Source organism: Pristiophorus japonicus, chromosome 11, assembly GCF_044704955.1.
Source record: "Pristiophorus japonicus isolate sPriJap1 chromosome 11, sPriJap1.hap1, whole genome shotgun sequence".
NCBI lineage: Eukaryota > Metazoa > Chordata > Chondrichthyes > Pristiophoridae > Pristiophorus > Pristiophorus japonicus.
Window position 1 is genome coordinate 89,415,351 of NC_091987.1, and position 24,722 is coordinate 89,440,072.

General features: G+C 43.2%; 1 protein-coding gene across 2 annotated transcripts in view; it reads left to right on the plus strand.

Moving 5' to 3' along the window:
• Window positions 1-290: 290 nt before the first annotated feature.
• The window catches only part of LOC139275791 (uncharacterized), a 31,168-nt gene continuing 6,736 nt past the window's right edge, over window positions 291-24,722 (plus strand). The window contains exons 1-5 of one of the 2 annotated variants that reach the window (XM_070892995.1): window positions 291-577; window positions 2,061-2,213; window positions 14,574-14,696; window positions 17,690-17,820; window positions 18,002-18,163. In XM_070892995.1, the coding sequence (XP_070749096.1) occupies window positions 511-577; window positions 2,061-2,213; window positions 14,574-14,696; window positions 17,690-17,820; window positions 18,002-18,163 (636 nt within the window). In that variant the 5' untranslated portion in view covers window positions 291-510. The remainder of the gene's footprint in view (window positions 578-2,060; window positions 2,214-14,573; window positions 14,697-17,689; window positions 17,821-18,001; window positions 18,164-24,722) is intronic. The other variant, XM_070892996.1, reaches the window with a different exon arrangement.

The window sequence follows — 24,722 nt, forward strand, 5'->3', positions numbered from 1 at the left end:
GTATATCTTTAGCCCAAGGTGATCATAAAGTCTTCCTTGTTTGCAACAGTATTATACAGGCAAATGAGTTCCGGTTAAAAGGACTGACGAGTATCCAATAGGATACGGTGGGGTACGGTGCGCCGATGCTATTGGGTGAAATTGTCGAAGCCCCGCCCGCGCGGCAATTTCCACTTTGTTACATTGCAGCCAGAGGACGGGAAGATTTTAGTGAATCAGTCATTTAGTGCAGGGCAGTCAGCTGGACAGTAAGAAAGAGGGCTGGGGGAAGGGGAAAGGGGAAAGGGGAGGGGGGAAATACCACCAAATTTCAAAAATCAGTCAGTGAACATTTACGGTATATAAAAAAAAGTGCATCCTCTTTTATCCAGTGCTGTTCACATCGAAGCAAGCACTTATTTAGCAGAAAAACTGAGCTCGGATCCAGGAGCTTTTTAATAGTTCAAGAATTTTTAGTTCCCCCCCCCCCCCAAAATTGGGCAATTTAGGTCGGGTTCCTCTATATTGTTAATGGCTCCTGCTGTAAACCTAAGGCGAGTTCTAGTGGAAATTCCAAATCCGCAGCCGAAAATTGCTGGTGAGTAGAAACCCATTTTTAAATAGACGCGGAAAAAATAAGGCGCTGAACTGAGACGAGGTGATGGGGGAGGGAAGGAGACTGCTGTCGTTTGCCAGTTTCAAACATTGTTGGAAGTCAATACAGTGGTAATATACACAAAGTATTGTGTCTGTGAAGTTAAACTATCGATCTGTGCCGATCTTGTAAGAAAAATATAAGTTACATGCTTTTAAACGGAGAGTTGTTCTGCTGTGATATTGGCGGGCAGATGAGAAAGCGGTTTTCACCATCCTGCATATTCATACAAAATATATCTCTCTTTAAACTTAAAAATAGAAAATATTGTAGATATAAACCAAGTAAACAAATCTAATCTATAACGTTGGTTGATCAATTGAAATAATTTGAGGGTGTTGTTCACTATTGGAGGAAATAGAAGGTCCAGTAGGCGCCAAACGTGAGCCAGCAATTTAAGGGTGTCACTATTTAAATATCATCATGATTTAAAAAAATAACTTTTGTTCTGTGACAGCTATTTAAATGTATACTGTATTGATTGTTTGTTTATATTGACCAATATAATGTATTATCTTATAGTGTAATGCATAGCCAATAATGACTAGGTATGATCTGATCGAGACATTTTGGGTACAAAAACGTGAAGTACGGAGAAATAGATTTATTTTTTAAACCTTGAGTGTGAATTTTATATGATTTAGTTTTTTTTTCTAATCCTTAAAGCTAACCTTTTAGACAAATCGTGAGACCCCTGTTGGTAGGTCTTCATTGCCTACCTGATTAAATAAATAAATGATTGATTAAAGTCACATTTACAATGGGTTTTAAGCTTCAGCAGGCAATATTCCGACTGACGGCCTACAAGGAAATTGTAAATTGAACATCCAGTTTATCATCCTCGATGGCAACGCGCACAAAATTTTACCACATGGGAGGAGGCCCATCATGTTTCTGCTTGCTTTCTGAAAGATTATTGCTTAATTCCAATCTCTTGTCCTTCCTGTACATTTTTAATTTGTCTTTTTTATTTTATAAATTATTGTGGATTTTGTTCCACCTCTGCTTTTGATAGGGTATTAAACGTACTAACAACTAAAAATATTCTAACCTCCCTGTGTTTTTTTTTGGTGATCATCTTGAACTAGTGCCTCTAGGGGGAAACGTGTTTTGCCATTTGTGCAAAAGTCACTTAAAACACAACTATTGCTTATGATGAAGTGCATGGTTCAAGTGCATATGTAGCATATGCCATAGTGAGTAATACAGGTATTCACTTAAAAAAAAATCTTCAACAACTAGTTTTCTTTTATCCACCCAGGATCACACATTTGCTGCAGTACAAGACTGCCAGGAAGCTTGGTTGGCTGCCTATGGCATATACTTTTGTCTTTTAAATAATGGAAGCAAAATAACTTGCAGGTACTGTCTCATGTATACGCAGAAATTCTGTTAAACCGTATTTAAAATACCTTTTTTCCTTCAGTCCATCTGCGCAGGTCCTATGAAGACATTCTGAATTCGACAAGAACACAGTCACGGTTAACAACACTGAGTGCCAATATCCCAACCTCTTTCCTAAGAACAGACAACATCTCATCAGATGATCGTTTGGTGCAAAATCTGAATGCAACGCCAGGTTTGTTCTGTGTGTGTATTTTCCCCATGGTATATGATCATTAATAAGGGCATCAGCCATCTTCATCCCATTTTTCTCTGAGAAATCTTTAATAAAGGGGAATGGGCTAATCCAATGCCTCTTAGTTTGTTACCAGGAGTACAGTTGCAGTCTGGTGGAGACGTAGTTGATCCTATTTCCACTCGCACTATCTAGTTGAGAAAGGAAGGTCAACAGAGTTGTAAGTCAGCCTATTTGGTATATTCAGCTGCACTTGTGCAGGTCAAATGTGCAATGCCATTGTACAGCCCAAAAGTAGCCAGATCACAATTAGAATGCAAAGCATGGCGTGAAAAGGCTTTTGGGACACTACCAAACATATTTAATTTTCTGATGGAATGGTTCTGAAAAAAAATCCCCACCTCTGAAGGTAGTCAACCAAAAGCCTAGAATATCAGGCTTCTCTTGCAACCTACATTATGCATCCCTCAGCGTTTGTTTCTACAGGTGACATTTCTGTGATCCCAATGCTATAGGAACCATTGAGTTACTTGATCATCTGTATTTATTTCCCTCTGCCTGCCCCCCCACCCTACAAAATATCGTTTGCAGATTGGTGGCTTAAAATTTATTGACTTATGTGAGGATCAAAATATATACATAGAAAATAGGTGCAGGAGTAGGCCATTCGGCCCTTCGAGCCTGCACCGCCATTCAATAAGATCATGGCTGATCATTCACCTCAGTACCCCATTCCTGCTTTCTCTCCATATCCCTTGATCCCCTTAGCCATAAGGGCCATATCTAACTCCCTCTTGAATATATCCAATGAACTGGCATCAACAACACTCTGCGGCAGGGAATTCCACTGGTTAAAAACTCTGAGTGAAGAAGTTTCTCCTCATCTCAGTCCTAAATGGCCTACCCCTTATCCTAAGACTGTGTCTCCTGGTTCTGGACTTCCCCAACATCGGGAACATTCTTCCCACATCTAACCTGTCCAGTCCCATCAGAATCTTATACGTTTCTGTGAGATTCCCTCTCATCTTTCTAAACTCCAGTGAATAAAGGCCCAGTTGATCCAGTCTCTCCTCATATGACAGTCCAGCCATCCTTGGAATTAGTCTGGTGAATCTTCGCTGCACTCCCTCAATAGCAAGAACGTCCTTCCTCAGATTTGGAGACCAAAACTGAACACAATATTCCAGGTGAGCATCACTAAGGCCCTGTACAACTGCAGTAAGACCTCCCTGCTCCTATACTCAAATCCCCTAGCTATGAAGGCCAACATACCATTTGCTTTCTTCACTGCCTGCTGTACCTGCATGCCAACTTTCAATGACTGATGAACCATGACACCTAGATCTCATTGCACCTCCCCTTTTCCTAATCTGCCACCATTCAGATAATAATCTGCCCGTGTTTTTGCCCCCAAAATGGATAACCTCACATTTATCCACATTATACTGCATCTACTGTGCATTTGCCCAATCACCTACCCTGTCCAAGTCACCCTGCAGCCTCTTAGCATCCCCCTCACAGCTCACACCGCCACCCAGTTTAGTGTTGTTGTGGAAAAATATTTCCGAGACTGTATAATATATAAAGAGAGGTTTATTAAATCGGAGACAAAGCTTTGGGAGAAGTGTTAAAGACAGGGGTCTTTGAACCAATTCTCAAATTGGTATCTTCAGTGAGGTTCTTTTATCTTACAAATTACGTCACTTTACAACACATGCTTTAACACTACAAAGCTTTTACTATCGCAGGCTAAGCTTTTGATATAAACCATCCTGCATTGTGACAGGGCAGTATAAACAAGTGCAGGCTTTTGGCACCGGTATAAACAAACATACCCAGCACTTAACTCTCCAGTGTTCATTATCTCACTTTCCTATCTCCATAACTCAAGGCCAGCATACCTTGAAGTCTAACTGTGTTTTTTATATAAAACATAATGCATCAGTATTGTCCCTGACAAAGTTCATTAAAGGGGAAAATAAAACAAATGTTTGGTCCCATATACTAATCAAGTATATGTCCAAAAATCCGCTCCAACAATATTCCCCCTTTTGGTCCTGGATGATGTTCACGAAATCCAGATGACCACAATGATAGTATCATATTGTCATATATTCATCCTTTGGGGTATGTTACTTCCCTGATGTTCCGTATGTCCACCTTGCCTGTAGCTCTAGGCTACCCTTCAAAGATAGTGGTCGATGTCAACGTCGTCTGTTTCTTCATCCTTGGTGTCTTCAGGTATTTCCATCAGGTGTGCTTCTTCTTCGGCGATTACACTGGCTACTTGTCTCAGTCGAGCCATCATAACTTTACAGCAGATATCAAAACGCCCGATAATCAGGCAGCAAGTAATTATTACAACCAGAATAATTACTCCATGCATACGATAGGACCCCCAGGATCCCCCTAACAGCCAGTCAAACCAGCCAGATCCTCCTGCTGTTGTGGATAACTTCTTTACCTCCCTTCTTATGTGATCAGCGAGGTTGGTTATGTTTTCTGAATTATCGGGAATGTAAGTGCAACATTCAGCTCCAATTAAGGCACATTGTGCGTATGGCTACCATTTCAGCCGTTATGCCCTCCATTGCTTCAGCAGTGTCATTAACTATCTGTTCCAGTACCCTCTCTAGGTTACGTAATTCATCCATGGTGTGTCCTATCCCGAATGGGAGCATCATGACCCCAAATAGCCTCTCTACCGGGGTAAGATCTCGTCTTAGTCGACCTGGTGTCTATACTTCTGCTAAAGTACGTACCCATCTGACAAAAGGGGACCACATATCCCAAATAACAGGACCCCCTCCAGTCCTGTGGCAACCACGGGTAGGCCTTATGCCCGCACACAAAATAAGTGCCATTGTATGCTGTTAGATTCGATCCCAATCTCTCTCTCAGCCCCCGTCGCCACCTAATCTTAGGGTCCCAGTCCTGGCTACTTGTCTGATTCTTCAAACCCTCTATTTCAAAGAACCCCTGGTTTGTTGTTTCGCTGGCTATTATGTTCCACCTGGCGAGGTTAAAGTATCCTGCTACAAAACCGGTTTCCTCACCGGTCATGTTTCTAGTGAAACAAATGTCATCGGTGGGCCTTCCAACTCCTGAGGTATTGGTCAAAACCAGGAACGGGGGTCGTACCGACCTATTGTATTCCGGCTGGTACCATCCGTCAAATGCATCCAAAAGGTAACCCCCCGATCTCCACGTTTCTTTATCCCCACTCTGGTTCCAAGTATCATTTACTTCCCCTGTACCGTTTTGTCGCATTACCCACTCTGCTACTTCCGAGATGTTAAGGGAGATTGACCTCAAAGGGATGCCTCCTTTGATATGTATGGGGATGTGCGAACATACCCAGCAACTAGAAAAGTTCTCATTTTCCGCATAAACATAAGACATGTACAAAAAGGTATTCACATGTAACTCTCGTTTCGGTCTAGCTAGCAGGCCGGACTGAACACGAACTGTGATAATCGCACCGATCACAATATATAGTTTCATCTTATTACTCTATAATTAACAAATAGTCAAAGGCAAAATGGCCGTATGGCTTGCTTGAAGAATCTCTCGCTGTCAATCTGTAAATAGACAAACAACAACAACTAATACGTGTGCTAAACGGCTGGTTCAAAAACTTTAAGCTGGGTCCAATGCTTCCATTGTCCGTTCCCTTTAACATCGATGCAGGCACAAGTGTCCCTGCTGATTATAACCTCATATGGTCCTATCCATTTTTGGGGCAAACCCCGGTTTTCCCGGGAGGACCCTTACCATAACGCGACTTCCCGCCAACGGAACTTCAGGGAGCTTTGTAAGCTCTGCTTCCGCGTCTCTTTCTTCCTGATTGTCCCTAACTAATTTACGCATCCCTTTTAATTGAGTACTTAATTCCAAAACATACCGTTTTATTTTGTCTTTTAATGGGCCTACATCTGCCCCCCCTGTTATGATGTTCTCTGGTAATTGCATCGCCCTTCCTGTCATTAGTTCATAAGGAGTTAATCCGGTTGTCCGGTTTGTCGTGGCTCTTAACTTCATCAATATAATGGGTAATACTTCTGTCCACGTTTTTCCTGACGTTTGCATGGCCTTTGCCAGGGCGTTCTTGAGGGTATGGTTCATGCGCTCTACCATCCCAGAACTCTGCGGGTGGTAGGGGATGTGGAATTTTTGTTTTATGCCCATCAGCTGGCATATTGTTTTTACAATTTTTCCGGTGAAGTAGGTGCCTTGGTCAGAATATCCTTGCCACTGTTGAGGCAGTGCAATCACGTGTGGGGAAAGCTTCCACCCACCGGGTAAATTGATCTATAATCACTAGGCAGTATATTTTTCCATGGGATGGGGGCAAAGGACCTGTGAAATCAATTTGTACGTGTTCCCATGGCCCCCGTGGACGGGGCTGGTGTCCCATTTTAATTTTAATGGGCCTGCCTGGATTATATTGTGCGCACGTAATGCATCGATGGCAATATTTGGCAATATCTCTCGCCATCCCTTTCCACCACCAATCTCTCCCAAGACTCCCGGTCATGGCCTCTTGTCCTGAATGAGACAGGCCATGATGCAACTCCAATAAGGTATTCTGTATGCATTCAGGCGCCATTACCTTGTCGTTTCGTCTCCAAACGTTATCCTTCCCTTGCGTTGCTCCCTGCTTTGTCCACATACCTATTTCTTCCTCGGAAGTGTCCTGGTGTAGTTTCTCAATACCTACCTGTTCGTCTCGGGGCCCCAGCGGCACTGACTTAATTTTAATAATTTAAAATCATTATCAATGGAGAGTGTTTTTTTTACCTCTTCAAATTCTTTTTTTTTTCCAATTAAACCAATATCTTTTTCACAGCTGATATCAACTGGTATTTAGTAAGTTATGTCTTTATCCATCGCAAACACCCCTTCTCCCCCATGCTGTCATATAATCGTGTACTACCCCAAATGCATATTTACTGTCCGTATAGATATTAACAATCTTATTTTCCGATAATTCCAGTGCCTGGGTAAGGGCTACCAGTTCTGCCACTTGAGCTGACGACCCCCCATTAATTCGCCCTGATTCAACTGTCTCTGGTTAACTACGGCCCATCCGGTACGAGGTAGTCCCTCTACGTATTTTCGTGAGCCGTCCACAAACAAGGTTTGTTCTGCGGTTTGAAGGGGGGTGTCTTTTATTCTATCCTCTTCCATATCCTCACATACCTCTTCGCAAAAGTGGGGTTCCCCTTCACCCATCATACCTTCTGCGGGATTGTTTCCTACATCCCTAATTATGGTTACCGCTTTGTTGGGTCTGCTTCCTACTTTGCCCGTCTCATATTAGATACGGTTCTCAGTTTTCCTGTGTTTAACATTTCTACCAATGTGTGTTTAGTGTGGAGAATGATGTTTCCAGTCATCACCACAGGCTCGCTTCATTTTTACCGCCCAAGCTGCGCAATCTAGCGCGGCTATACATCTGGATAACCCAGTCACCACCGAGCTTTCGGTGGTAGAGTAATAGGCTATAGGTCTCCTTTTATCCCCGTGATCTTGGGTGACCATGGCCATATAGAACCCACCTTCATTGTTACAGTGGATGTGGAAATCCTTACCTATGTCAGGCAGTCCCAATCCAGGTGCGGAGACTAGTTCTGACTTGAGTTTACTATACGCCTGTTCTTGTTCAGGGCCCCACTCTGAGGTCTAGGGCCGGTTTCCCCCCTTTCACTAATCTTTGTATTGGCTCAGCAATTTTTGCAAAATCAAGGATAAAGTTTCGGCTGTAATTAAAGAGGCCCAGTACCTTCCTCACCCCCCTTACCATTACTTGACAGCCTTTTTCCTATTCGAGGGCATTTCTTTCAGCTCCTTTGAGAGGCAGTACCCTAGGTACAGGACCTGGGATTTCCCTACCTGGGCCTTGTTGGGGAGTTAGTGGTGCTAACTGTTTCTTTTAAGATACCCTTTTCCATTAGCCCTTTCACTATTTCTACAACCGCTGTTCTAGCTTCAGGTCTTATAGGGTATTGTCGGTGTGGTTTATGAGGTGGTCCAGGGACTTTAATAGGATCCATCTTCGCCTTTCCAGTATCCAATTTTGTCTGTGCCCAGACCCCGGGCACAGAGGCACATATGCCTCCATACCCTCCAGTCCCAATAAGCCAGTCAGTTTTTGTGGCTGTAGCTACACCTATACTTTCCACATGGTGGGCTATCTGTCCTATATCTCCCTTACTGCCCTCCGCCTTTGGCCATGTCAGTTTCCCCTTGCCGCAATCAATCAGGGCCTTAAATTCCCTCATTACATCATTCCCCAATATTGTTCCCTCACGATTCTTGCATACGTAAAATCTCATGGGTATATATAAGTTATCAGAAATGGCAGACCAATTGAACAAGTACTTTGGTTCAGTATTCACTAAGGAGGACACAAACAACCTTCCAGATATAAAAGGGGTCAGAGGGTCTAGTAAGGAGGAGGAACTGAGGGAAATCTTTATTAGTCGGGAAATTGTGTTGGGGAAATTGATGGGATTGAAGGCCGATAAATCCCCAGGGCCTGATGGACTGCATCCCAGAGTACTTAAGGAGGTGGCCTTGGAAATAGCGGATGCATTGACAGTCGTTTTCCAACATTCCATTGACTCTGGATCAGTTCCTATGGAGTGGAGGGTAGCCAATGTAACCCCACTTTTTAAAAAATGAGGGAGAGAGAAAGCAGGGAATTATTGACCGGTCAGCCTGACCTCAGTAGTGGGTAAAATGATGGAATCAATTATTAAGGATGTCATAGCAGCGCATTTGGAAAATGGTGACATGATAGGTCCAAGTCAGCATGGATTTGTGAAAGGGAGATCATGCTTGACAAATCTTCTGGAATTTTTTGAGGATGTTTCCAGTAGGGTGGACAAAGGAGAACCAGTTGATGTGGTATATTTGGACTTTCAGAAGGCTTTCGACAAGGTCCCACACAGGAGATTAATGTGCAAAGTTAAAGCACATGGGATTGGGGGTAGTGTGCTGACGTGGATTGAGAACTGGTTGTCAGACAGGAAGCAAAGAGTAGGAGTAAATGGGTACTTTTCAGAATGGCAGGCAGTGACTAGTGGGGTACCGCAAGGTTCTGTGCTGGGGCCCCAGCTGTTTACATTATACATTAATGATTTAGATGAGGGGATTAAATGTATCTCCAAATTTGCGGATGACACTAAGTTGGGTGGCAGTGTGAGCTGCGAGGAGGATGCTATGAGGCTGCAGAGTGACTTGGATAGGTTAGGTGAGTGGGCAAATGTGTGGCAGATGAAGTATAATGTGGATAAATGTGAGGTTATCCACTTTGGTGGTAAAAACAGAGAGACAGACTATTATCTGAATGGTGACAGATTAGGAAAAGGGAAGGTGCAACGAGACCTGGGTGTCATGGTACATCAGTCATTGAAGGTTGGCATGCAGGTACAGCAGGCGGTTAAGAAAGCAAATGGCATGTTGGCCTTCATAGCGAGGGGATTTGAGTACAAGGGCAGGGAGGTGTTGCTACAGTTGTACAGGGCCTTGGTGAGGCCACACCTGGAGTATTGTGTACAGTTTTGGTCTCCTAACTTGAGGAAGGACATTCTTGCTATTGAGGGAGTGCAGCGAAGATTCACCAGACTGATTCCCGGGATGGTGGGACTGGCCTATCAAGAAAGACTGGATCAACTGGGCTTGTATTCACTGGAGTTCAGAAGAGTGAGAGGAGACCTCATAGAAACGTTTAAAATTCTGACGGGTTTGGACAGGTTGGATGCAGGAAGAATGTTCCCAATGTTGGGGAAGTCCAGAACCAGGGGTCACAGTCTGAGGATAAGGGGTAAGCCATTTAGGACCGAGATGAGGAGAAACTTCTTCACCCAGAGAGTGGTCAACCTGTGGAATTCTCTACCACAGAAAGTAGTTGAGGCCAATTCACTAAATATATTCAAAAGGGAGTTAGATGAAGTCCTTACTACTCGGGGGATCAAGGGGTATGGCGTGAAAGCAGGAAGGGAGTACTGAAGTTTCATGTTCAGCCATGAACTCATTGAATGGCGGTGCAGGCTAGAAGGGCTGAATGGCCTGCTCCTGCACCTATTTTCTATGTTTCTATCAATTTCCACCAATTGGGTGGTACTCAGGTAGGCCAGTGTGGGCCGTCCATCTATTCCGTTTATCAGAGCCGCCTTGTCGGTGACGGGAAGGGGCATATTGGTAATGGATATTGAGGCTCCCGTGTCCACTAGCATCTCACACTGTCGGCCCCCTACTAGTGCAGACACATATATCCTTCCCTCCTTTTTACTTTGTACAGGGGCTGCCGGACATCACCGGGTGGCTTTGTACACCTGCCACTTCTGGTATTCCTGTTCTGACAGGGTCCTTGCCTTATTAGGATAGCCATTTTTACTATAGCATGTCGCTTCCAGGTGCCCTTTCTTACCACAATACGTACATTGCTTTTCACTGCCTTTCCCTTTGCATTCCCTGGCAAAATGGCCCAGTTTTCCACAATTATGGCAAGTCCCCCTTTTCTGCCCTCCTCCTGTTCCCGTGGCAGAGACCTTTTCCTGCTTTATCTTTTTCTTTTCTAAACTGCTAAAGCTTACTGTTTTAGCCTTTTTCAAAAGTCCCTTTTACACCTTCACAGATAGCTCATCACTCACCCAGGAGTTTGACCTGATCCCTGAAAATATTTCTAAATTTATAAAACTTTTTTTTTTTACTGAGCTAGAAGCTTTCGTGTCAAGGTTTTACACAAAGGAAAATGGGAGCGTTTTAAAAGGCATTCTTTATCTCATTCCTGGACTAAATTTATGTCTTTCAACCCAATTGCATGTTTTCTTTCGACAAGTAAGTGAGCGTGTCAAATTCTTTTTTTTTTACTACCGGGACCATGTATTTTTATCTTTTACTCAACAAATCTATCCTTTGTGCATTTCCTAGCTCTGTAACTTATCATCCGAATATATGCACACCTTCGTTTCTAACTTAAAATGTAATACCATAAGGTTCACAGTTTCTTAAACTTCCCACATACAGGACAACACTACGAAGGGTTTTAAAAAAAAAAAAAACATTTCACTCTGTTTGGAAAGAGTGGGTGGAGCTAAAACAGACAGGCAACTCCACACCTTCCCAAGCAGGTTTTCATTCATTCCACAGTCAAAATCACTCTAGTACTCTTCTTTCAAAATAGACACTCACAAAAGTCTCTCTCCATTCAACAAAGCTTATGTCTGGATCCATATGTCACTTAAGATAGTCACTATCAGCTTTTTTATGGCATTACGTAATTACGCAAGTTACAATTAATGATAGGAATTAATTAATGACCCGGGCAGCCCGCGTTTTACATTCCCTTCCTTACCTTCCATGTTCGCCAGTCTCGGACGTTTCCCTTTGTTTCTGTAATACTCACGTCCACGACTACTCTGTGGAGACCCTTTGTCTTCGCAACAAAGCTAGCGTGTTTCCTTACCACCGGAGTTTTCGGCTCTAGGTTGGATCGATCAGTTCCCTTCCGCACCGACCTTATTTACTAAAGGGACAACTCAAACTGGTTAGTCAGCCTCTTCCCGCTATCTGTTTACTCGTATCTTATACACTATCCCGTCGTGCCCGTACACCTCTCTTTTCAGTCTCTAACACCAGATTCCAGATACTGTCTTAAGTGATCGCGTCTGATCGGACAGTATCCTGTTCCCGTGACGCCATTTTGTTGTGGAAAAATATTTCCAAGACTGTATAATATATAAAGAGAGGTTTATTAAATCGGAGACAAAGCTTTGGGAGAAGTGTTAAAGACTTCTTGAACCAATTCTCAAATTGGTATCTTCAGTGAGGTTCTTTTATCTTACAAATTACGTCACTTTATAACATATGCTTTAGCACTACAAAGCTTTTACTATCGAAGGCTAAGCTTTTGGTATAAACCATCCTGCATTGTAACAGGGCAGTATAAACAAGTACAGGCTTTTGGCACCGGTATAAACAAACATACCCAGCACGTAACTCTCCAGTGTTCATTATCTCACTTTCCTATCTCCTTAACTCAAGGCCAGCATACCTTGAAGTCTAACTGTGTTTTTTATATAAAACATAATGCATCAGTATTGTCCCTTACAAAATTCATTAAAGGGGAAAATAAAACAAATGTTTGGTCCCGTATACTAATCAAGTATATGTCCAAAAATCCGCTCCAACAGTGTCATCTGCAAACTTGGAGATATTACACTCAAGTCCTTCATCCAAATCATTCATGTATATTGTAAAGAGCTGGGGTCCCTGCACTGAGCCCTGCGGCACTCCACTAGTCACTGCCTGCCATTCTGAAAAGGACCCGTTTATCCCGACTCTCTGCTTCCTATCTGCCAACCAGTTCTCTATCCACGTCAGTACATTACCCCCAATACCATGCGCTTTGATTTTGCACACCAATCTCTTGTGCGGGACATTGTCAAAAGCTTTTTGAAAGTCCAAATACACCACATCCACTGGTTCTCCTTTGTCCACTCTGCTAGTTACATCCTCAAAAAATTCCATAAGATTCGTCAAGCATGATTTCCCTTTCATAAATCCATGCTGACTTGGACCGATCCTCTCACTGCTTTCCAAATGCGCTGCTATTTCATCCTTAATGATTGATTCCAACATTTTCCCCACTACTGATGTCAGGCTAACCGGTCTATAATTACCTGTTTTCTCTCTCCTTTTTTAAAAAGTGGTGTTACATTAGCTATCCTCCAGTCCATAGGAACTGATCCAGAGTCGATAGATTGTTGGAAAATGATCACCAATGCATCCACTATTTCTAGGGCCACTTCCTTGAGCACTCTGGGATGCAGACTATCAAGCCCCGGGGATTTATCGGCCTTCAATCCCATCAATTTCCCGAACACAATTTCCCGCCTAATAAGGATATCCTTCAGTTCCTCTTTCTCAATAGACCCACTGTCCCCTAGTACAATCGGAAGGTTATTTGTGTCTTCCTTCGTGAAGACAGAACCAAAGTATTTGTTCAATTGGTCTGCCATTTCTTTGTTCCCCATTATAAATTCACCTGAATCCGACTGCAAGGGACCTACATTTGTCTTCACTAATCTTTTTCTCTTCACATATTTATAGTTTGGTAGCTTGTTGCTACTGGAGGATGCACTGCATTTTGGCAGGGAAAAATAAATCAGATTCTACAACTGCCTTTCAAGAACTTTACCGTTTCCTTTTGTAGACTGTTTCCAAAAGAGCAAACTGAATTTATAGCATCTTTCATTTTCTCAGGATGTCCCAAAGTACTTTAGTTAATGAAGTACTTTTGAAATGTAGTCACACCTATGTGGACAAACACATCCCAATTTTTGCACAGCAAGATCTCGCAAGTAACAAAAAGAAATAACAAGAAAATCTGTCTTGATATTGGTTGAGGGTAAATGTTGCCATGAGAACGCAGCTCCTCTTCGAATAATTCCATCCACCCAAGAGGACAGGTGGGGCCTCACCCAAAAAGATGGCCCTTCCAACAGTGCCGTACTCCCTCACTTCTACACTGAAGTGTCACTCTAGATTATGTACTCCAGTCTCGAGTTGGGCATAAACCCATGACTTTCTGACTTGCAGGAAAGAGTGCTATCATTGAGCTGTAGACTAGAATGATCTTCATGGCCATATTTGTTGCAAGACATATAATTTCAAGCTGAGCATGTAAGATGATGCCATTTTTCTGATTCACTGTTCTTGAATTGCTTAGACCAGGCCCCTGTTGGAGGACAGGCAATTGGAGTAGGTTGTGGGTTCAAGTCCCACTCCAGGGACTTGAGCAAAAACACTCTCTAGGCTGGCACTCCAGTGCAGTGCTGAAGGAGTGCTGGACAGTCGGAGTTGCCGTCTTTCGGATGAGATGTTAAACCAAGGCCCTGTCTGCGCTCAAGTGGATGTAAAAGATCCCATGGCACTATTTCGAAGAAGAGTAGGGGAGTTATCCCTGGTGTCCTGGTCAATATTTATCCCTTAATCAACATAACAAAAACAGATTATCTGGTCATTATCACATTGCTGTTTGTGGGAGCTTGCTTGTGCACAAATTGGCTGCCGTGTTTCCCAGTCACTACATTGCAAATGTACTTCATTGGCTGTAAAGCGCTTTTGAGATGTCTGGTGGTCGTGAAAGGTGCTATATAAATCCAAGTCTTTCTTTTCTTTCTTGGGTAGATTAAAGTGATGGGCAGCTCTGTGATTATTTGGTTAAGATGTAAGAGCTCTGAAATCTTGCACTGCCAGGCCACCCTTGTTTATACTTGACTAGTAGCCACTAGCTGTTAGCTATCTTATCCTTTTGCTGTAAGTACATTTTAGTTTTCCTTTCAACAGATAATATTTCTGAAATCTCGCCGTTTCCAAGAAGAAAGTTTGGAGAAGGAAGAAGATTGTACTTCAGTTCATCAGCAGCTTCCAATTATCATACAAAAACATTGCAAAATGGCAACAAGAATGGTGTGTGATATGCATAATAATCCAAACTTGAGTATTTCATCCAAATCCCGTTTATTGTTGGAGATCAGAATCCTACTGTGGGCTTGAGAGAATCCATGTCCACTGTGGGTGTCAGATGGCAGATGTTATGTAGTTGTCTTCATTTTTGATTCATGATTGACTGCTGGGTGTGACCTGTTGTCACTGAAGTCTGCTTCTTGCTTCTGAGGCAAGACATTTATATAGTGCTGGTGATTCCTCTGGCATGCAGCAAGACATGGACAACATTCAGGCTTGGGCTGATAAGTGGCAAGTAACATTCGTGCCATACAAGTGCCAGGCAATCACCATCTCCAATAAGAGAGATTCTAACCACCACCCTTGATATTCAATAGCATTACCATTGTCGAATCCCCCACCATCAACATCCTGGGGGTCACATTGACCAGAAACTTAACTGGACCAGCCAAATAAATACTATGGCAACAACAGCAGGAGGTCAGAGGCTGGGTATTCTGCTGAGAGTGGCTCACTCCTGACTCCCCAAAACCTTTCCACCATCTACAAGGCACAAGTCAGGAGTATGATGGAATACTCCCCACTTGCCTGGATGAGTGCAGCCCCAACAACACTCTAGAAGCTCAACACCATCCAGGACAAAGCAGCCCGTTTGATTGGCACCCCATCTACCACCTTAAGCAATCACTCCTTCCTCCAACGGCGCATCGTGGCTGTAATGTGTACCATCTACAACAGGGGTTCTCAACCTTTTTGCTTCTGAGGCCTCCACCCATGTTATAAAAATTCCGCTGATCTCCTATAAGACCACATAGGTATTTTTTTCTGTATGATAATTATTTGTTAATCGCTCTATTACACCTTGCATGAAGAAGAATTCAAGTCCTAAATGTACATGAACAAAGTACTGCAGATGTTGCAAATCTGAAATAAAAACAGAAATTGCTGGAAATACTCAACACGTTGGGCAGTTTTTGTGGAGTGTGAAACAAAGTTAACTTTGAAGTCTGACGAAAGGTCATCAGCCTGAAATGTTAACTCAGTTTCTCTTACCACAGTTGCTGCCTGACCCACTGAGTATTTCCAGCATTTTCTGTTTTTATTATATTATGTGCCCATTTGCTGCTCAGTCTGCTCCACCCATCAAGCAGTTGCTTAACAGGAAATGAATCAGGAGCAAAGCAAGCTCTCGTTTTGTGCATAAAACTAGACTGGATTGAAATTCCAGGTCCAAGTCCTCCAGCCCGAAACAGAACTTCCCTCTTATTTCAATACCAAACCCCAACGTGGCGGTGAAAGCCAGTGACTTGAATTAACAGCATCAGTAATGGCAGAGGCGGATTGCACATGAGACAAATGGGGAAATCTACAGGGCCCTGAGTGACTTTCCCCACCCGCCATAAATCCTTCAGTGACAAAGGTAGCCCCCCACTTTCCTCCTCCCTAACCCTTTCACAAATAGCCAGCGGGAAACTGATGCCCAGACAAGGCCTGTCCTTCCGTCCGAGAAATCATGGTAACGCCGTCAGCTATTTTATGAACCCTGCCTGAAGACATTGCAGGAGAGAGTCGCCGCACCAAATCCAAATTATTATGGCCTCGCCACAGGCTCAAAGACTGGAAAGTTTTTTTTTATACCCCATCCCAAAGGCCATGTGGCGTGTGTGCTCTCTCCATTGTCAGCGCTCCTTCCCCATCTTAAATGGTACTTTAATCGGTGTGGGGGTGGGGGGGGGACACAGACTTTTTCAAGTGGGTGAGCGGCTTCCACCCGACACCGGGGAATGTAAAGGGTTGAAAGCGAGGCTTGTGCTACCTTGGTCCCTGCAACATCGGACTAACTCGCGCATTTCCCCACCCCCAAATCTGGTTTTAATCCCCCGGAAGACAAATTGTAACTTTCACTAATTTATTTAATGGTTAAAAGTGGTGTGGTTTATGAACGTGGAAGCAATTGGGGCTGGATCAAAAAAAAACTTTTCAAGATAAATACTGCTGTAAAAGTTAATGAAACACAAAGGGACTTGCCTAACCATACAAATGGTGTTCAACAGTCAGACCCTGAATTGACTGCGCATGCATAGTCTTTGTATCGTTGAGATTATTCCACTCATCTCAATTTACAGGGTAGCCTACTGATTTTATGCCATAAACATCAGTCTCCCCTGTATATTGATGAAACAAACCACCCTGAAATCTTCTTGCGGACTCCCGGTTGAGAACCCCGAATCTACAAGCTGCACTGTGGCAACTCACCAAGGCTTCTTCAACAGCACCTCCCAAACCTGCGACCTCTATCACCTAGAAGGATAAGGGCAGCAGGCATATGGAAACCTTTTAAGTTCCCCTCCAAGTCTTACACTATCCTGACTTGACAATACAGGTGGAGCGTCCGGAAACCTCGGGACCGAGGCCGTTATGGATTTCAGGTATTTAAGGATTTTGAAATGTCTATGCGATGAATCAGAGTCCGGAGATGCCCTGGCTGAGGTTCGGATATTCCCGCATTTCGGAACTTCTTTCCAACGTCTGGGCCATGGTGGTGGTCGGGCGGCCGAGGTAAGGGGGGGGGAGGGGGAAGCCAAGGCAGGGTAGTCTGGACTTCGGAACATTTTGAATTTTGGAACTCTGGATTTCGGACGCTCAACCGTACATCACTGTTCCTCCTTCATGGTTGGGTCAAAATCCTGGAACTCTCCCTAATGGCAGTACCTTCATCATAGGGGTTCAAGAAGGCAGCTCACTACTGCCTTCTCAAGGGCAATTGGGAATGGGCAATAAATGCTGGCCGTACAAGCGATGCCCACACCCCATGAATATATATATATTTTAAAATACCAGCTGTTGGTGGAGCAAATGCACACAACTGATGAGCATTACAATAGAATTCCTAGGAAAATAGTTTTGTAATGTTGCCAAATGACGACCTCGACCATAAAAAGCAGAGCATTTCCACGAACGTATAAAATTTAGACTTTTTTTTCATTCCTCCTCAGAACTGCCTTTCAAGAAACAGCGACTGAATTTTAAGCCAGGTGTAAATTTAGAATTCAAACTGAATGACCTTGCATCATCCCAGCTTGTGCGCACTCTTTTATTGCACAGGTATCCAGTACTTGATGATGAGGTATGTACTTGCATTACAACATTAATTTAATACTTCATAAACATAACTTTTTGTATCTTCTGGACTAGAGTGTGACCTGTGCGTCCCTCTGGTAACTATGTTGTGGCAAAAGGTTTTAAGTTACACCATGAATAAGGTGTTTGGTTCAGAAGTATGTCAAAACTTTTTTTTCCTAACACAGGACTTGAAATTTATTCTTCCATCATTGAACTTGAAGTTTGCTCAAGAACAACTGGAGTTGAATAAAATTAATGTGTATCGATCCATACCAAGATGGCGCTTGGGTTCCAATAGAGATGCATACTGTTACCGAAAAGCACATGTCCATCTTCAGGCTTTCAAGGTTTGTATTCTGTAACAAAATTTTTATGAAGTACTGAGTGGAAGGCCATCAAAAGGCTTTGTTTTCCCTCCAATTTTCTAACTTTTTCTTAAGGTACTATTTTATGCTTTGATATAATTTCATGGCTGCCATTCAGTACCTCATTCACGAGACTGGCCATTTGTATGGTCAGTAAGTGCGGCCGGCTATTTGATCTTTGGTAACGCTGAATCCTGTTCTCATTACGTGTACATTCCAGGCAAGGTCTGTCAATAATGACGTTTGATTTTTCTTTTCTTAGGCCAAATGTAATGCTCCCATCAGTGCTAAGATCATCAAACTCAGCACATTATAGATTTCACTGCATGATGCATTTACCTACTAGGAAGGCATGTATTTAGATTCTTGGAACATTTTTCTCTTCAGCAGTGGGTACTGATTTATATAAGTTTGAGTATGGTTCGAAGGAAGTGCTGGATCCCAATACAAGTGCTGAATTGACAATAGTACTAAACCTAGGGTTTACAGGATGGATAAGAGATGAGGAAACCATTTTAGTCCATTTGTTGTTGTCGGATTGCAGGGTTTTTTGCCGCCATTACCTTGCCTAGAATTTCGTTCCATGTATGAAGAGCTTGCTTTTTACTAGTTTCCATCTGTATCCCCCTTGTCCGGTCAAAGATTAGTCTGAAGTGGTCATAAGAACATACGAAATAGGAGCAGGAGTAGGCCATATGGCCCCTCGAGCCTGCTCCGCCATTCAATAAGATCATGGCTGATCTGATCACGGACTCGGCTCCACTTCCCTGCCCGCTCACCATAACCCTTTACTCCCTTATCGCTCAAAAATCTGTCTATCTCTGCCTTAATTATATTCAATGTCCCAGCTTCCACAGCTCTCTCGGGCAGAGAATTCCATAGATTTACAACCCCCTGAGAAGAAATTTCTCCTCATCTCAGTTTTAAATGGGCGGCCCCTTATTCTATGTCCCCTAGTTTTAGTTTCCACTGAGTGGAAATATACTCTCTGCATCCACCTTGTTGAGCCCCCTCATTATGTTACATGTTTCAATAAGATCACCTCTCATTCTTCTGAACTCCAATATGTACAGGCCCAAACTACTCAACCTATCTTCATAAGTCAACCCCCTCATCTCTGGAATTAACCTTCTCTGAACAGCCTCCAATGCAAGTATATCCTTCCTTAAATACGGAGACCAAAACTGTACACAGTACTCCAAGTGTGGCCTCACCAATGCCCTGTACAGTTGTAGCTTTTATACTCTATCCCCCTTGCAATAAAGACCAAATTCCATTTGCCTTCTTGATTACTTGCTGTACCTGCATACTAACTTTGTGTTCTGGATCTGTTTACATAATGCCTATATCTTGTGGCCACTTTCTTTTGAAGACTGAAAAGCCCAAATTTCTCCAGTCTTTTCTCAAATGACTCCTGCTAGGGATCACTTTTGGTTGAGACAAATGGGTATGATCTGATAGTCATTACAGAGACATCGTTGCAAGGTGGCCAGGACTGCGAATTATATATTCAGTGGTATGGTACTTGACAATCCGGAAGCTGACTGACAGGAAAAGGAGGTGGGGTAGCTCTATTGATAAAGGATGGAATCACTGCAATAGTAAGAAACGATATTGGCTCAAATGATAAGGGTGTTGAAACAGTTGGGTGGAGATAAGGAACAATAAGGGGAAAAAGTCACTGGTGGGCATAGTCTATAGGCCCCTTAACAGTAGCAACTCTGTTGGTCGGAGCATAAACCAGGAAATAGTGGGGGCTTGTAAAAAGGGAACAGCAACAATCATGGGTGATTTTAACCTTCATATTGATTGGACAAATCAAATTTGGTCAGGGTAGCCTTTGAGGAGGAGTTCATAGAGTCGTTGAGCAGTATGCAACGGAACCAACCAGGGGGCAGGCTATCTTGGATCTGGTCCTGTGTAGTGAGACAGGATTAATAAACCATCTCCTAGTAAAGGATCCCCTCGGAATGAGTGATCATAGCATGATTGAATTTCAAATTCAGATGGAGGGTGAAAAAATTGGATCTCTAACCAATGTACTAAGCTTAAATAAAGGAGACAATGAAGGTATGAGGGCAGAGTTGGCTAAAGTGGACTGGGAAAATAGATTAAAGTGTAGGACGGTTGATGAACAGTGGTTTACATTTAAGGAGATGTTTCACAACTCAAGAAAAATATATTCCAGTGAGGAGGACAGGGTGTAAGAAAAAAGAGAGCCATCCGTGGCTCACTAAAGAAATAAAGGATGGTATCCAATTTTAAAAACAAGGGCATACAAAGTGGCCAAAACTAGTGGGAGGACAGAAGATTGGGAAGCTTTTAAAAGTCAGCAAAGAACGACTAAAAGAATGATTAAGAAAGGGAAGATAGACTATGAAAGTAAACTAGCACAAAATATAAAAAGATAGCAAGAGTTTCTCTAGGTATATGAAAAGGATGACTAAAGTAAATGTTGGTCCCTTGGAGGACATGACTGGGGAATTAGTAATGGGGAACGTGGAGATGGCAGAAACTCTGAACAAATATTTTGTATCAGTCTTTACGGTAGAGGACACTAACAATATTCCAACAGTGAATAGTCTAGGGGCTATAGGAGGGGAGGAACTTAACACCATCACAATCACTAAGGAGGTGTTACTCAGTAAGATAATGGGACTAAAGGCAGATAAATCCCCTGGACCTGATGGCTTGCATTGTAGAATCTTAAGAGAAGTAGCGGCAGGGATAGTGGATGCATTTGCTTGTAATTTACCAAAATTCCCTGGATTCTGGGGAGATCCCAGCAGATTGGAAAACTGAAAAATGTAATGCCCCTATTTAAAAAAAGGAGGCAGGCAAAAGGCAGGAAACTATAGACCAGTTAGCCTAACATCTGTGGTTGGGAAAAAGTTGGAGTCTGTTATTAAAGCAGCAGCAGCTGGACATTTGGAAAAGCAAAATTCAGTCAGGCAGAGTCAGCATAGGTTTATGAAGGGAAAGTAATGTTTGACAAATTTGCTAGAGTTCTTTGAGAATGTAACAAATGGGTTGGATAAAGGGGAACCAGTGGATGTGGTGTAATTGGACTTCTGAAGGCATTTGACAAGGTGCCACAAAAGGTTACTGCACAAGATAAAAGTTCACGGGGTTGGGAGTAATATATTAGCATGGATAGAAGATTGGCTAACCGAGGACAGAGATTCGGAATAAATGGTTCAGTCTCTGGTTGGCAATCAGTAACTAGTGGGGTGCCGCAGGGATCAGTGCTGGGACCCCAACTATTTACACTCTAAATAAACGACTTGGAAGAAGGAATTGAGTGTAACGTAGCCAAGTTTGCTGACGATACAAAGATGGGAGGAAAAGCAATGTGTGAGGAGGACACAAAGGATCTGCAAAAGGACATAGACAGGCTAAGTGAGTGAGCAAAAATTTGGCAGATGGAGTATAATGTTGGAAAGTGTGAGGTCATGCACTTTGGCAGAAAAAAATCAAAGAGCAAGTTATTATTTAAATGGAGAAAGATTGCAAAGTGCTGCAGTACAGCGGGACCTGGGGGTACTTGAAACACAAAAGGATAGTATGCAGGTACAGTAAGTGATCATAGAAACATAGAAAATAGGTGCAGGAGTAGGCCATTCAGCCCTTCTAGCCTGCACCGCCATTCAATGAGTTCATGGCTGAACATGAAACTTCAGTACCCACTTCCTGCTTTCTCGCCATAACCCTTGATCCCCTGAGTAGTAAGGACTTCATCTAACTCCCTTTTGAATATATTTAGTGAATTGGCCTCAACTACTTTCTGTGGTAGAGAATTCCACAGGTTCACCACTCTCTGGGTGAAGAAGTTTCTCCTCATCTCGGTCCTAAATGGCTTACCCCTTATCCTCAGACTGTGACCCCTGGTTCTGGACTTCCCCAACATTGGGAACATTCTTCCTGCATCTAACCTGTCTAAACCCGTCAGAATTTTAAACGTTTCCATGAGGTCCCCTCTCATTCTTCTGAACTCCAGTGAATACAAGCCCAGTTGATCCAGTCTTTCTTGATAGGTCAGTCCCGCCATCCCGGGAATCAGTCTGGTGAATCTTCGCTGCACTCCCTCAATAGCAAGAATGTCCTTCCTCAAGTTAGGAGACCAAAACTGTACACAATACTCCAGGTGTGGCCTCACCAAGGCCCTGTACAACTGTAGCAACACCTCCCTGCCCCTGTATTCAAATCCCCTCGCTATGAAGGCCAACATGCCATTTGCTTTCTTAACCGCCTGCTGTACCTGCATGCTAACCTTCAATGACTGATGTACCATGACACCCAGGTCTCGTTGCACCTTCCCTTTTCCTAATCTGTCACCATTCAGATAATAGTCTGTCTCTCTGTTTTTACCACCAAAGTGGATAACCTCACATTTATCCACATTATACTTCATCTGCCATGCATTTGCCCACTCACCTAACCTATCCAAGTCACTCTGCAGCCTAATAGCATCCTCCTCGCAGCTCACACTGCCACCCAACTTAGTGTCATCCGCAAATTTGGAGATACTGCATTTAATCCCCTCGTCTAAATCATTAATGTACAATGTAAACAGCTGGGGCCCCAGCACAGAACCTTGCGGCACCCCACTAGTCACTGCCTGCCATTCTGAAAAGTACCCGTTTACTCCTACTCTTTGCTTCCTGTCTGACAACCAGTTCTCAATCCACGTCAGCACACTACCCCCAATCCCATGTGCTTTAACTTTGCACATTAATCTCTTGTGTGGGACCTTGTCGAAAGCCTTCTGAAAGTCCAAATATACCACATCAACTGGTTCTCCTTTGTCCACTTTACTGGAAACATCCTCAAAAAATTCCAGAAGATTTGTCAAGCATGATTTCCCTTTCACAAATCCATGCTGACTTGGACCTATCATGTCACCATTTTCCAGATGCACTGCTATGACATCCTTAATAATTGATTCCATCATTTTACCCACTACTGAGGTCAGGCTGACCGGTCTATAATTCCCTGTTTTCTCTCTCCCTCCTTTTTTAAAAAGTGGGGTTACATTGGCTACCCTCCACTCCATAGGAACTGATCCAGAGTCAATGGAATGTTGGAAAATGACTGTCAATGCATCCGCTATTTCCAAGGCCACCTCCTTAAGTACTCTGGGATGCAGTCCATCAGGCCCTGGGGATTTATCGGCCTTCAATCCCATCAATTTCCCCAACACAATTTCCCGACTAATAAAGATTTCCCTCAGTTCCCCCTCCTTACTAGACCCTCTGACCCCTTTTATATCTAGTGGTATCTTGGCCTTTATTGCAAAAGGGATGGAGTATAAAAGCAGGCAAGTCTTGCTACAGCTATATAAGGTATTGAGGCCACACCTGGAATAGTGCAGTTTTGGCTTCCATATTTACGAAAGGATATACTTGCTTTGGAGGCAGTTCAGAGAAGGTTCACTAGGTTGATTCCGGGAATGAAGGGGTTGACATATGAGGAAAGGTTGAGTAGCTTGGGCCTCTACTCATTGGAATTCAGAAGAATGGGAGGTGATCTTATCGAAACGTATAAGATTGAGGGGGTTTGACAAGGTGGATGCAGAGAGGATGTTTCCACTGATGGGGGAGACTAGAACTAGAGGGCATGATCTTAGAATAAGAGGCTGCCCATTTAAAACAGAGATGAGGAGACATTTCCTCTGAGGATTGTTAATCTGTGGAATTTGCTGCCACAGTGCTGTGGAAGCTGGGACATTGAATAAATTTAAGACGGAAATAGACAGTTTCTTAAACGATAAGGGGAGCGGGCAGGGAAGTGGAGCTGAGTCCGTGATCAGATCAGCCATGATATTAAATGGCTGAGGAGGCTCGAGGGGCCGTATGGCCTACTCCTGCTCCTATTTCTTATGTTCTTCTGTGAACACATCCACAGCTTGAATGGCTTGGTGACCAGATGTGGCACAGCACTCTAGATGTCTGACTTCTTCCAGCTTGTACTCAGTTTGGTATATAATTCAGCATTCGATTTCCTTTGTTGCTCTGCAGTAATTTGCCAGCTGAACACTGTCTACTAAAAGCCTGCAATCTTTCAGCCTCCTGTGTTTTTTTTTAATTTCATTGAATCATAAGGTTACCTTTTTTCACTTTGTATGTACAGTAGTTAGTCAATTTTATCTGCATTCTGCCTGCTTGAGTCTTTTGTTTAATAACCATTCTTGTAGTTCTTTACTTGCCTCCTCCAGATTCATAAGAACTCGGAGCAGGAGTAGGCCATACGGCCCCTGAGCCTGCTCCGCCATTCAATAAGATCATGACTGATCTTCGACCTCAACTCCACTTTCCTGCCCGATCCCAATATCCCTTAATTCCTCTGAAGTCCAAAAATCTTATCTATCTCGGCCTTGAATATATTCAACAACTGAGCAGCCAAAGCACTTTGGGACGGAGAATTCCAAAGAATCACAGCCCTCTGAGTGAAGAAATTCCTCCTCATCTCCGTCTTAAAAGGCTGGCCCTTTATCCTGAGACTATGCCCTCTAGTTCTAGACTCTTCAGCCAGAGAAAACAAT